The sequence below is a fragment of the Mytilus trossulus genome, chromosome 6, assembly GCF_036588685.1.
Source record: "Mytilus trossulus isolate FHL-02 chromosome 6, PNRI_Mtr1.1.1.hap1, whole genome shotgun sequence".
NCBI classification, from domain to species: Eukaryota; Metazoa; Mollusca; class Bivalvia; order Mytilida; family Mytilidae; genus Mytilus; species Mytilus trossulus.
The window spans coordinates 19,340,659-19,356,458 of record NC_086378.1 but is presented as its reverse complement, the minus strand read 5'-3'; the positions used below and the strand labels follow the sequence as shown (position 1 = coordinate 19,356,458).

General features: G+C 32.1%; 1 protein-coding gene across 1 annotated transcript in view; it reads left to right on the top strand.

Annotated features, from left to right (window-relative positions):
- The first annotated feature begins 313 nt into the window (after positions 1-313).
- The window catches only part of LOC134722388 (uncharacterized), a 50,819-nt gene continuing 35,332 nt past the window's right edge, over positions 314-15,800 (top strand). Inside the window, exons 1-3 of the mRNA XM_063586007.1 lie at positions 314-353; positions 2,388-2,405; positions 6,254-6,343. Coding sequence (XP_063442077.1) covers positions 314-353; positions 2,388-2,405; positions 6,254-6,343 — 148 coding nt within the window. The remainder of the gene's footprint in view (positions 354-2,387; positions 2,406-6,253; positions 6,344-15,800) is intronic.

Here is a 15,800-nt window from a genome sequence, read left to right as displayed (position 1 = left end):
AAAGTGCAGGTGTAATTATCACCCGTGTATACTGCAAATCCCAAAATTCACCGTTTGGTGGTGTGCCTCGAACGTACGGATTAGGTAACAGGTACATGTACTACTGATATCGGTTTCGGATTCGGCCCGGAACTTGCTAATTATAATTGGTTATATTAATTATGTAGAAGACAAATTGGCCCTAGAAGGGTGTAATTTTTAATCAAAACAATTGTCTTATATAAGTTATTATATATTAAAAGTTGATTTTTTTATTTGTCGTTCTAAATAGCGTCATACCGGCTTACAAATTGGCCTTCGTTATTTTAGTAGTATGATAGATAGTACAGAGAAAATTGACGAAGTCCGTATACGTTAGTTACACGCCAAAGTCATAAAACTTTGCTCGGTGCTCAGAGCATAAAAATCATGCTCGAAACATGAAATCCAGTAATTTGATTGGTTGATTTTGAAGTCTGGAGTACGAAAAAAATGCTCGAAAGTTCTATGACCGCAAGGCCAGAGGAACTGCATGAGACTAAAACGTTAAAAGAATACCTCCTTAAAAGAAATTGTTCATAAAAAAGAAGGTGTTCAACATAAATACACCCAATATCAAATAAATTGACATTAGATATGAATCATTCTCCATCTATTGAAAAAGAGATAACGTAAAAAAAAGTACAAAATTTATTTAATGATCAACAAATGGGCTGGATCAAAGCACTGAAAATGATTTATTTTTTTATCATTTGTGGGTTTGGGAGTACTTTATGAACGCGTGAAATTTATAAAGTGTATAGTTTATGATAGTGCAGTTGATTACTATAAAGAAGCTTGTATGAAGCTTTTACAGTGAAGTACAGTTGCATATTTCGTGAAAGTTATATGACACAGCGAGTTTTTTTCTTCCTGCACATGGTTTTTTTACAACATGTCCGTAGGTTGATATACAGGCCAGGTGTTATATTTAATACCGTGTAGTGTTTTCTGTTCGACGTAGTGATATTTTAGACAGTCCGATTGTACATGTATTTTACTATGGCTGCTTTAAATGTGTAAGTCCAATTATACCAATACATATGCCTTGACCAGAACGTTTGTTTTTTGTAGTTGTTAGAAAAGTGTAGTTGCTCTGTCGTTTGTCTGACTGAATATATGTTACAGGCATTTTCTAAATTGAAGAATTTTCAAAAATGTCTATAATATTTATTCATTTGATACATAAAAGTGAAATGTTAATAAATAGTTGGTTTTTTTTGCAGCTGAACAAGACTAAGATATTATTACGTGAGTATTTCTGTATTGGCCTGAGGCGAAGCCGAAGTCCAATACAGCTGGACGAGGACCAGTAACAAGGTCAATACAGAAATACACGTAATAGTATCTTTATTAATTAACAGTTACTACAGTGTTACAATATTTTTTGTATTTCATTTCACAAGAGATAAATATGCTTACCCTGGAGTGGAAATATCCAAATCTTAGTTTCTTTTTTTATAAGATGCAATATCTAATGATCTGGTGCTGTTTCAAGGTGTCTTCAGCTTCTTATGAACTTTCTACCTTCCGGTCACTATAAAGTTAAATTTATACGCAACACATAAAAAGTAATTTGAATGGTACTGCCATTGCATGTGTTATGCAAAAACAAATTGAAAATATCATAAACAAAATGATGTAGGAGTTGAAAATTATACAACTACATGTATCCACAAGCCAAATGACTAAAGAACGACGATTTTCACAATTACAATATGCATATGCCTGGTTCAGGTTTAAAACTACATCCCAGCTTCTTTGTACATGTTTTAACAGGCTCACCCTTACCAGATCACCCCAGTTTGATTTTTTTTTGTTTTGCATGCTTTCCTTTGTTCTGTGACATTTTGGTGGGAATGTCAAATCCACTATAAAACTTATAGTTATTTATACGGAAAAGACTATCTATCAATATTTACGTAGACAAAATCCAGTGTCGATGCTGGGATTCGAACTGAAGACCTTTAGCATATCAGCCCACGACACATACCGCTAAACCAGGACATCTAGTCTGGATACCAATTATTCCCCCCCCTCCCGCTCCACCCCCACCTCCAATTATTAGTAATTTAACATACTTAATAGCAAGATATGTTTATTAGTTGGGCGAGTTGGTAGACCTTTATTCAGTGGGGTTTAAACCCTTATCGGGTATATGTAAGTTGTCAGATTGATGGTTTAATTTGATTTTACACTTTTCAAAAGTGGGACGATTCGGTAAACAAGAGTGGGTCGATTCTTTTCTAAAGGTGCCATCTAGTGTGGGCCGTTTAGCCAGTGGGGCGAGTTCACATTGTTTTATATCTACTATATTCGATCATTTTAATAAAGTAGTATAATAAATTTGTGTGTTTATTTCATTGTAGGCAATCAACCATGTGAAGGTAAGTACCCGTTTTTTTATATCTGGATTTTGATCATCTATACAATATAAATTTGAGATTTTTCATATCATACTGCAGTTTAAATAGTATTTCAAATTTAGAGATTTTTCATATCATACTGCAGTTTAAATAGTATTTCAAATTTATATCATTTAGAGTCAACGATTCCCTCTACACAAACAAAGATATACACATATGTTGTAATGCATTTTCATTTTTGTTAATCTATTTCTCATTTGTGGACTCATTTTTAGTAAACCTTGTTTTACTGAAATGCAATATATATGTGTCTAAACATACCAAAGCCTACTCAATGTTTGGTTTAATTTCTCCTCTTAACAAACACCATTATCAATTTCAAAATTTTGCAAATGTACTTCATCAAAGGCTGTTTGAAGCAATTAAGAGAATGAATCAGGGTACCTTTCTTTTTATATAGTCTTTCTCACTTTCGAATTGACGTTCTTACTAATAAAGCTAATTCAAAAGACGACGGATGGCCTATAGCTATCACCTCGTCTGTCTATCTATCTGTCTGTTGGTCAGCAATTCTACATTTTAATAGACCTTTTCAACATCTCTCGACACCTACAGTTGAGAACGACTACGACCGGTAAAATGTGAAGGGTCTTCTCAAAAATAAAAAATAAAATGTGATCATTATTGATTTGATTCCGTTCAATCATTGACAATGATAAAACTTTCCTACAGAGTCCAAATGACATGGGTTTTTTTAATTTATAAAAGAACATGATAGACTTGAAGTCACATTTCATCTTTTAGACGTTTAGCTTCTAGCTGTCCTGGTTGAATTTGGAAAACGAAAAAAACATGTTTTATTGCAGTTGATATTTAATTAAACAATGATTATGTCGGTTGACAAGGTCTGTAATTAGTTTTGGCCTTGGATGCCTCTATAATGTACTCAATACTTTGATTCATTTCAATTCACCAATTTCGTGTTCCACTTGAATTATGTATTCACCCATCACTGCTTAAATGTTGTAACATTGAAACGAGGGGTCAATTTTTTTTTTCAAAATTCATCAAGAAAAAACTTTAACTCGAACAAGATATCTTGAAGTCTTGAAGCGGAGAAGACCGTCGTTGATAAAAAAACAAAAACAAAAACCAAAAAAAACGTTATGTTTTACTTCGACCCTAAAAAATCAATATGTAATTATACCTCCAGCAATTGAATATGTACATCAACTAAGGTGAAGTTCGGTGGAAAAACACCAAGTTGGTCGTGTTCACAAGTGTGATACGGACGGACGGTCCATTATTCTTTTTCCTTTTTTGAAAAAAATCATAAAAACTTTTACACCAACAAATTAAATCGTTATTGGCATGCGGCAAATATTTGGCGAAAGACTCACATAATCACAAAAGTGAAGAGGAAATGGGTTAGGTTTCAGAATGTTTGGAATTTTTGTTTAATTAATTCAAAATGAAATGTCGTGCAAATACATACGAAATAAGGATATTCTACGACAGAGACATATATATGGTGGACGGATGCGGACGTTTGGAAATCGAGAAATTGACAAATCGAGAAATACAGAAAGCAAAAACGAAAAATCGAGAATTCATTTTGCGATTTCGCATTTTCGTGTTTTTTCTTTCGTGTTTTTGCGTTTTTTCTTTCTTTGTTTTCTCGATTTCTCGATTTCCCGATCTTATCTATTTCCCAATTTCTCAATTTTCCTTTTTCTCAATTTCCGAATTTCCCGATTTCTCAATTTCTCGATTTAGCTTTCTCGAAATCCCAATTTCGCGTTTGCAAAAATGAAAGGAGTAGTCACGAAAACGCGAAAAGGCGAAATAAATGTCTGCATCCGACCACCATACATATATTTATTTATTTATTTGGTTGATATATATTCTTAAACTATATAGTCAAAACAGTATAAAACCGCCAATCCAATATGTTACGTAATAATAATCATGATGGTTTTTGTCTTTGAGACGACCCATCCATTTTACCTGTAAACTGTAGGTGTCATTAGTCGGTGTCGAGAGATGTTGAAAAGGTCTAATTAGCCAACTCATTCATCTAATGTCTATTTATATGCTTACTTATAAAACCTATTATAAAAGAAAGGTTTCTTTTGGATTATTTTTTTTTACAAATGTTTTTTGTTAAATTAGCACTATTTACGGTATTCGGAAAATCAGGAATCATGCAAAACATTAATGTGTCATCTGCTTGACCATAACAATTTTTTTCTCATAAAATTTGGAATCAAAATATCTTTTTTAGGAGAAACCAATACCTTCTTTTGTAAGTTAAATGTCTAATCCCTTAGTGTACTAATATGAATAGTATTTTACTGGAAATGTTTGACAACAAATATTGATTCTAACATACATATTTTGTTCAATAAAAAGACAGGAAATAAGTTGGTGAACCAAAAAGTTCAAATCTAATTGAAAGTTAAAGTGCCCATGAACGAACTGATCATGCACGAGTGATTCTATTCATAAAAAGTGTTCGTGTTACAACTAAAAAGAGTCCGTGTATCATCTAAAAAGAGTCCGTGTAACACCCGTTAATGTATTGTTTTTCTATAGCTCTGCGGGAGGCAAAGTCGTACAAGCATATGTTTCATAAAAGAGGCGAAAAGTATCAATGGGATATCGAATTCATATGTTAAAAACAATCTGATAATGCATTGGCAAGAAAAGGAAAAAATCCACCAAAATAAAAACAAACAAAAAAACAGTATTCGCAGCATGTAATATAGAAAATTAAAGACTGAGCAACAAGTAGCCCATAAAAAACGTGGATGATCTCCTGTTCTACATGTGATTTGCAAGCTTTTAGAAATGCCGGATTCTTTCTTTAAATTCCAAAAGAATAACCAATACGGTTTCAAATCAGAAATAAATTATCTCTACCATAAATTGCTAAACTGTTGGTTTTGTACCTATTATCGTGAAAACCACACAGATAGAGAAAATCTGAATGAATGAAAATGGTTGGAATTTAAAGATCTGACTCCCTACTGTAAATTTATGTGTAAACTGTCAGACGACTTCTTATCGGAGTTATTGCCCTTAAATTATTTTTTTCCATTTGATTTTTAGTTTGCATATTGTCTTGATAAGTATTAAAGATAAAGATTACTAGAAACTTGATCCGCGTGACCAGATCTTAAAATTAGTCGTATGCATGAAATCGCTTGACGATTGATGATCATTGATTGTAGCACGATTTTAAACCCTTTTTTTTCTTATAAAAAAGTAGAAATGGATAAACATTATTCATAGCAAAACAAATCTATACATATTACAATATGTTCTGAAATGTCTCTCTTATTGGAGTTGTTGATCTTATATAACAATTTTCACTGTTATAGATAATTTCACACTTTAAAAAGCAAACATGATTAGCAATACATGATCTACAAATGAATTAAAAAAAAACGAAATAGTTAGTGGACTCTTTATTAGATTTTTTATCATTGATAAATTATTTTATCATTTTTTCTTGAAAACAATAAAATACACTTAAAAAAATTTATTCGCAAGACATACTTTACAAACAAAGTAAACTTTGCCTAAATCAATACGAGCCCTTAAATGTCGATATTTTTATCCTTTTGATTTATTTTCAATTAAAGCTAGAGATAGCCGAGATAAACTATTAAAAGAAGACAAGATCAACAAAACAGATATTTTTTTGTCATGAATCATAAACAGTATTCTAGTTCGAAATACTGGAATGTCCATTATTCAACATACACATAGAACTAGATGAGCGACACGGACTTCATGTTTTCAGAGCTTTGAGTTTTGTAGATTGGTGTTGTCTACTATACAATTTAATTGATTTTCTTTTACAGGTTACATTTATGCTATAGTAGTAGTGGTTGTAACCCATGTTTGCCCTGTACCTATTGAAGTGATCATTGTGATAATTATAATTATATATGGTATGTTAAAGTATAGTTTTATTTTATTTATATTTTTCAATGTATTGCATATCTGTATTTTAATATTTCATTCTAAAACTTATAAATAAAGATTTGTTTTCGTTGATAGGTATTACAAAAAATGTCTAAAACACTAAACCGGATTCATAAATGAATGTTGGTCCAAAATCAAATATTTCTTTAAATATTCAGTCCATCAATAATTTATAAAGTATAAAATTGCACTAACGTCTGACGGCAATTTTTAGAATTTTCTTGGCCCAGGCAAAAAGCCGTCAGACGTGAGAGTAATCTTGAACTATAAATAATGACTAGAACACACCCGCGAAATCGCGGGCATTCAGAGCGTATTTGAAAAGATGTAAAGTGTTGTAGGAAGAATTTTGTAAAAGATTTAATGACTTGAGAATTTCAGGAAAAGTATCAAAAGTCATGGGTCCTTTATTTACAAAATTCCCATTTCTTGTTTTCTATTAATTTCATTATGAACATACATTTAGTGTACATGTATTATGAACATTCCAGTCAGGAGCCTGTAATTCCCTGGTTCAGTGATATTTGTTTTTCGTTCATTTTTTGTACATAAATAAGGCTGTCAGTTTTCTCATTTGAATTGTTTTACATTGTCATTTCGGGGCTTTTTATATCAGACTATGCAGTATCAGCTTTTGCTTATTGTTGAAGGCCGTAAGGTGACCTTTAAATGTTAATTTCGGTGTCATTTTGGTCTCTTGTGGAGAGCTGTCTCATTGGCATTCATACTACATCTTCTTTTTTTTTGTAAAAATTTGAGTGACTTGAGAATTAAGAAAAGGTATCAAAAGTCATAGGTAATTTGGGACAGGATAATTGTTTTGCTAGCCCGGCTCCTCCTTTTTCCACAAAAAATCCTTTTTTTTTTGTTCTCTATTAATTTTAATGACACATGAATAATTTTAGCGCTTATCTGTATATTATGAAAATATGATATCAGACAGAAAATACACTTTATTCGTAGTATATGTATTTGTTTCAAAGTAAAAAGAAAAACGCAAACCGGAGGTCTAATCTGACTTAAAGTTCGTCCAATGACGGATATAAGACAGAAATCACACTGTATTCGTAGTATTTATGTATGTTCAAAGTATACAGAAAAACGCAAACCGGAAGTCTAATCTGACTTAAAATTTCGCCCAATGACGGAAACATATCCGGACGTCTTTTTTCTCGTTTTTCACCCAAAATAACTCAATCTGAATAATCATATGAATGGATGACAAATGCGAGTATGCACTGCTCCGATAGGACACAGAGGCATGATGATTAATTTATTGTGGAAATAAGAGAAGCGACACCAAAAATGAGGTCTTCTCGTTTAATAGTATAGATACTTAACTATTTAATTGTACACTTGTAAAAAGGCAGGGCATTTGTTAAAACGAAGATTTAATTATGACGTCTTGAATGCATCACAACAGTAACATTTTTGTAGTTCAACACGGTCAACATTAGTATAATTTCTCTTTTTTGAAGTATATGTGCACCTGCGTATTATGTCAATTCAAAAATACCTCACACAAATGAAAGTATCATTTAAAGCGTTCTATTTAATCCTTTTGTTTGCCATATGACCTATCTGGTCTATTGAGTCCAACATTTGAGGCCGATGGCAAATGATAACTAAACTACGTTTCTAAAATTATTAACCTTAGCCTAAACAGATAAGACGTTACTTTTGTAAGGGTTACGTCCCTTTAATGCATTGTTACAGACTTATTATCGTGACGTTACGTTACCGGTAGTTACATTTATCCATGATTATCACAAAGATGTGAAACCGGTTGGAGAAAAATGTAGAGAATTAAAGGACTTTAAGAGCATTTCGAAATTTTTTATATTTATATTATATATATATGGAAAGGTAACACATGGCCAGCGAAAGCTCTTTTTTTGAGAGCCCAGGTGGTCGTGTGGTCTAGCAAGACGACTGCAGTGCAGGCGATTTGGTGTCACGATATCACAGTAGCATGGGTTCGAATCCCGGCGAGGGAAGAACCAAAAATTTGCGAAAGCAAATTTACAGATCTAACATTGTTGGGTTGATGTTTAGGCGAGTTGTATATACATTGTGTACTCAGCCATGTATCACCATCATTGATGGCGATCCGATGGATACATCTGTTGTAGGGTTGTTACTGACTCAGACTTACTTATGAATATAATTATTTTCTGTGACTGTATCTTACATTAATTTGTAGGATCCTTTACTATATATAATTTAGCTGATCTGTAACAATAACATCTTCATGCCTTATATATCATGTACTGTGGTTCGCCGCTAGATTAAAACTGACGTGGAAAGGTAACACATGGCCAGCGAAAGCTTTTTTTTGAGAGCCCAGGTGGTCGTGTGGTCTAGCGGGACGGCTGCAGTGCAGGCGATTTGGTGTCACAATATCACAGTAGCATGGGTTCGAATCCCGGCGAGGGAAGAACCAAAAATTTGCGAAAGCAAATTTACAGATCTAATATTGTTGGGTTGATGTTTAGGCGAGTTGAATATATATATATATATATATATATATATATAAACAACATTTTCCAAAAGACCAAAAGAGTGAAAAAGTATATTTAAACAAAACGCATTTGACTAACAGGTCGAACAACTGATGTTCTTTAACCCTGCTGACTGCCATTGACGATTGCCAAATAAAATTGATCACAAGATGTAACAAACTGGATCTTAATATAAATTTAATACGTCACAGAAAAAAAAAAGTTGTTAACTTGTGGACAGGATGTTGTGCCACAAACGTTCGGTGTCAATATTTCTTTAGTACACCATATCCGGATTTCGACAATAAATGTCTCTTCAGTGATGTTAGGGATCGAAACGGTATTTGGAAGGCCATATAAAAAGTACCCTCATTTTTTTTTAGAGAAAGTACCCTCATGTTTAGATTAACTCTTGAATTTTAAGAGTCAATATATAGGATGAACGGATCATATAAACCGGAGGGAAAATATGATACATGCCCAAACAAAAAATATAAACGAGTCTAAATTGAAAACTACGTTCAAACCTATGATTGCATTGGATAAAAACCGCAATTTTTATACGTGTGCATGTCAAACAAATTTCGTTGTAGAAGGATCTAAAAACAGCACAAACAACATATTCCAAAAGACAAAAAACGTGAAAAAGTATCTTTAAACAAAACGCATTTGACTAACAGGTCGAACAACTGATGTTCTTTAACCCTGTATATATATACAACTCGTCTAAACATCTAACATTGTTGGGTTGATGTTTAGGCGAGTTATATATATATATATATATATTAGGCGAGTTGTATACATATATATATATACAACTCGTCTAAACATCAACCCAACAATGTTAGATGGAAGAACCAAAAATTTGCGAAAGCAAATTTACAGATCTAACATTGTTGGGTTGATGTTTAGGCGAGTTCTAAACATCAACCCAACAATGTTAGATCTGTAAATTTGCTTACGCAAATTTTTGGTTCTTCCCTCGCCGGGATTCAAACCCATGTTACTGTGATATCGTATATATATAAGGAAAACGAATAAAAAAAGAAATAATTTAAGATTCAATTTAGAAGATTTTATACAATTGCTAACTGTTCAACTCCAACGACCAAAATGAAGAAGTACGCTACTATAATATAATCAGTTAACTGGAATCGTATCTGAATTTACGGCTCGGTAAACATCACCTTAAATATATTATTTGGTATTCCGTTTGTAATCAATTTTCTACATATATAACTAAACATCAAAACCAAATATTTGTATCTATGGAAAAATTTGATACAGTTTGATAAAAAGGGGCCCAAAGGGTCAAAAACTAAACTTTGTTTGATTTCATCAAAAATTGAATAATTGGGGTTCTTTGATATGCCAAATCTAACTGTGTTAGTAGATTCTTAATGTTTGGTCCCGTTTTCAAATTGGTCATCATTAAGGTCCAAAGGGTCCAAAATTAAACTAAGTTTGATTTAAACAAAAATTGAATTCTTGGGCTTCTTTGATATGCTGTATCTAAACATGTACTTAGTTTTTGATTATGGGCCCAGTTTTAAAGTTGGTCCAAATCAGGATTCAAAATTATTGTATTAAGTATTGTGCAATAGCAAGAAATTTTCAATTGCACAATATTCAGCAATAGCATGAAATCTTCAATTGTACAGTATTGTGCAATAGCAAGACATTTTCAATTGACAGTGTTGCGCAATAGCAAGAAATATCTAATTGCACAATATTGTGCAATAACAATCAATTTTCAATTGGAGTTATCTTTCTTTGTCCAGAATAGATATTTGTGCAATAGCAAGATATTTTCAATATTCTTTGAAAATTTTAGTTATCGTTCTTTGTCCAGAATAGTAGTTGAATCAACTTAAATCATTGTTTTATACAATATACATTTTATTTTCACTTTTACTACCAACTAATAAATTAAAACAATCTTTACCATTTAGTGATAACAAGCACTTTTTTACATTTTGATATTTTATGATGTATATAAATGAGCAGTTATTGTTGCAAACTCCCTTAGAAATTTGAATTGAGATCAGTTTTGAAATAAGGGAAAGGGGGATGTGAAAACAAAATTGGGGGGGGGGGGGTCAATTTTTCTCATTTCAGATTTCATAAATAAAAAGTGGATTGAAGACAATAGTTTTTTTAGTTTTTATTAGTATGATTGTGTTTTATTTAGGATTTTTAATAGAGTAGAAATCGGTTTTTATTAATTGCACTTATAATTTTTGCAAGTTTATTTTTATCGTTAATTTTCTATATAATTATGTTGAAATAAAGCTACATTTTCGTCTGCTAAGATAAGATAAAGATAACAGTATTTTCCAAAGAATTAATTAATGTGTAGAAAGTTAATGGTTAATCTTAACGGTATTCCTAAATTTTATAACACCTTCAGTAGGTCAGTCTAGTCATTTAGAGTTCAAGTAAAAATCGTCTGCACGTGCAGCTGTGGCTATTTAATTTAATTACTTGGTTTTGATCATCTCTGGGAATCAGGTTAAGTTAGTGTGAAATTTCATGTCTACTGGTCAGACGTAAACAGATCGTCTTAATCATGCGATAAGTTAACATCGAAAACAATGTTGTGAAATTGTATTACGAAAATGATTGTATATATTGTAAATATTGGATTAAAACGTAGTTATTAGCAAACATTCGTTAGTTATATGATATGGATATGATAATGCTATTGGTATAACGTTATCGTCGAACTCCCAAATCCCAAATCGTCGAACTTTTAGTTTATATGAAACAATTTATTCCACTGCACATTTCAAATCGTCTCCGCAACAAAAAGAAAATTTCTTCAAACATTTTTTTGAGAGGATTAATATTCAACAGCATAGTGAATTGCTCAAAGGCATTTTTTTTTAAATTTCATTAGACCACATTCATTCTGTGTCAGAAACCTTTGATGTGTCAACTATTTAATCACAATCCAAATTTAGAGCTGAATCCAGCTTGAATGTTGTGTCCATACTTTCCCCAACGGTTCAGGGTTCAACCTCTGCGGTCGTATAAAGCTGTGCCTTGCGGAGCATCTGGTTTTAACGTTTAATTGACTATTTCCTATTTGACTCTCCGTATTTTCATAGCTAGACCATCGATCGGTCCAGGAATTAATGTAATGTTTACAAACACTTTTTTTTCTACACGAAGCTTTTGACGCAATTTAAAAAAAACTGAGACGAATGACATATAGTTTTCATTGGATTAACTGAAAGATATATTTAAACAGCTTCAGAAAAGGTATTACTTCAGTCAAATTTGGGGGAAATATGTGACATCTTCATCCCTTCCCTTTTTGCAAGATTTTAGTGCAAATAAATGCAGATTGTTGCCATGGATACGCCCAAAAGAAACTATATTTTACCATTTCATATACTAGATATAAAATCTATGAAAAAGTTTGATTACATACCTATGCCAATATATGACACAAATAGTAAGCTTAATTTTGCAAGAAAGCAATGAAAAGGAATGGTTAAATTGATGAGGGCAAATTTTGATATTTTTTCCTAACTGATTATTGCTACCTAATGATCTTAAAATCGTTCAAAAACGATTTAGTCGCGTTTATGAATTTCCGGATTTGCGCGGACATCTACTTCCGTTTCCGTTCTTGTTTGCATGAGACTTTGAATAGAATGTATATTTATCAGTATAAGAAAGGAACTCAATACTAATTCATTTGTATACGACCGCAAATTTTGAAAAAATTTTCGTCGTATATTGCTATCACGTTGGCGTCGTCGTCTGCGTCGTCGTCGTCGTCGTCGTCGTCGTCTGCGTCGTCGTCGTCGTCGTCGTCGTCCGAATACTTTTAGTTTTCGCACTCTAACTTTAGTAAAAGTGAATAGAAATCTATGAAATTTTAACACAAGGTTTATGACCATAAAAGGAAGGTTGGTATTGATTTTGGGAATTTTGGTCCCAATATTTTAGGAATAAGGGGCCAAAAAGGGCTCAAATAAGCATTTTCTTGGTTTTCGCACTATAACTTTAGTTTAAGTTAATAGAAATCTATGAAATTTTGACACAAGGTTTATGACCACAAAAGAAAGGTTGGGATTGATTTTGGGAGTTTTGGTTTCAACAGTTTAGGAATTAGGGGCCAAAAAAGGGCCCAAATAAGCATTATTCTTGGTTTTCGCACAATAACTTTAGTTTAAGTAAATAGAAATCAATGAAATATAAACACAATGTTTATGACTACAAAAGGAAGATTGGTATTGATTTTGGGAGTTTAGGTCCCAACAGTTTAGGAATTAGGGGCCAAAAAGGGACCCAAATAAGCATTTTTCTTGGTTTTCGCACCATAACGTTAGTATAAGTAAATAGAAATCTATGAAATTTAAACACAAGGTTTATGACCATAAAAGGAAGGTTGGAATTGATTTTGGGAGTTTTGGTCCCAACAGTTTAGGAAAAAGGGGCCCAAAGGGTTCCAAAATTAAACTTTGTTTGATTTCATCAAAATTGAATAATTGGGGTTCTTTGATATGCCGAATCTAACTGTGTATGTAGATTCTTAACTTTTGGTCATGTTTTCAAATTGGTCTACATTAAGGTCAAAAGGGTCCAAAATTAAACTTAGTTTGATTTTGACAAAAAATAAATCGGTTGGGTTCTTTGATATGTTGAATCCAAAAATGTACTTAGATTCTTGATTATTGACCCAGTTTTCAAGTTGGTCCAAATCTGGGTCCAAAATTAAACTTTATTTGATTTCATCAAAAATTGAATAAATGGGGTTCTTTGATATGCCAAATCTAACTGTGTATGTAGATTCTTCATTTTTGGTCCCGTTTTCAAATTGGCCTACATTAAGGTCCAAAGGGTCCAAAATGAAACTAAGTTTGATTTTAACAAAAATTAAATTCTTGGGCCTCTTTGATATGCTGAATCTAAACATGTACTTAGATTTTTGATTATGGGTCCAGTTTTCAAGTTGGTCCAAATCAGGATCTAAAATTATTATATTAAGTATTGTGCAATAGCAAGTCTTTTCAATTGCACATTATTGTGCAATGGCAAGAAATATCTAATTTCACAATCTTGTAAAATAGCAAATTTTTTTTTAATTAGAGTTATCTTTCTTTGTCTAGAATAGTAAGCAAGAAATATCTTATTGCAAGAATTTTTTTTAATTGAAGTTATCTTTCTTTGTCCAGAATCAACTTAAATCTTTGTTATATACAATATACAATGTATATTCACTTTTTACTACCAACTGATAAATTTAAATAATCTTTACCATTCAGTGATAACAAGCAGTTTTTTTACATCTTAATATTTTATGATGTATTTAAATGAGTAGTTATTGTTGCAAACTCCATTAGAATATTTTAATTGAGATTAGTTTTGGAATAAGGGAAAGGGGGATGTGATCAAAAAATTGGGTTCAATTTTTCTCATTTGAAATTTCATAAATAAAAAGAAAATTTCTTCAAACATTTTTTTGAGAGGATTAATATTCAACAGCATAGTGAATTGCTCTAAGAGAAAACAAAAATTTTAAGTTCATTAGAACACATTCATTCTGTGTCAGAAACCTATGCTGTGTCAACTATTTAATCACAATCCAAATTTAGAGCTGAATCCAGCTTGAATGTTGTGTCCATACTTGCCCCAACCGTTCAGGGTTCAACCTCTGCGGTCGTATAAAGCTACGCTCTGCGGAGCATCTGGTTATTTTTTTTTTGTTATAAAAAAGACGTTACCTGATGACAGCGTTTCTTTGTTTATAGTTATCAAAGGTACCAGGATTATAATTGAGTTTGCCAGACGCGCGTTTCGTCTACATTGAATATGACGTCATAACTTAAATAACGTCACAACTGAAATCCTTTACAACAGAACCAAAATCGGAAACGTAACGGTATTTCCGTTTCTCTTTTTAAATTGTTTGATTAAAAAAAAAGACTTCGTCCCCATTCACAGGTAATGCCTGTCTCATATTATTTATAGTATACAATTCCTATTATCTAGTCCTAGGTAAGAATGTTGAGGGTTTTACGATCATGAGATAACAGCGTACAATACATACAATGGTATAGTTTTGTGTTTTCATTTTGTAAATGTTTCACCGAGCGAGTACTCGAGTATCGCTCGGTATATCCAATGAGTAATCGATTAGCAAATGATTAGGTAATCTTCAATGAGTTGACATCCCTAAAGATTATAAATTTTGAAACGATTTCTTCTATTCACACCAGCTTTTTTCTTTCGAAACTAAAAGACAGAATGAGAATAAATCCAACTTCGTTTCATTCGAAAATTGGGCACGTAGACAAAAACATACTAAATCAACCAATCAAATTCCCTGATTATGTCAATTATACGTTTGTTCGGTTTTTGAAGAATCCGGTTAGAGTAAACATTATCCGATATGACCGTAATTGGATGATTATTTGTATGTTTTTTACATTGGTCGTGCAATGTAATACTCACACTTTTATTGAATCAAATCCTGTAAAAAAAAAACATGATTAAGCCGAAAATTAGATAAGTATTTACTTAGTAATTACATAGAACTTAATTTTATAATTCATGATGGCGTGTAGGTAGGGACACCAGGAGCAGCCATATTGTTCTCAAAAAAACGTCATTATATACGTCAGACATTTATAGCATACATGTTTAAGTTTAACTTTTGTCTTATTTATTTGCATGTCCTAACATTTTTACTTAAGCTAGGCCTGTGATCAAAAAGAATTCAAAAACCTTTAATTTGTATTTTAGAATTCACAGCTTTCTTGTATAAATAAAAATATGGTTTAACAGGGTTCAACAGTTTTTCCTTATCAATGAGCCGTCATGTGAAACCAAAATTACTTACTCAATGCTCGTTAATTTCTCGAATTTGATTTGTTTGGTTTTCATCACATCTGCACGAATCTATATT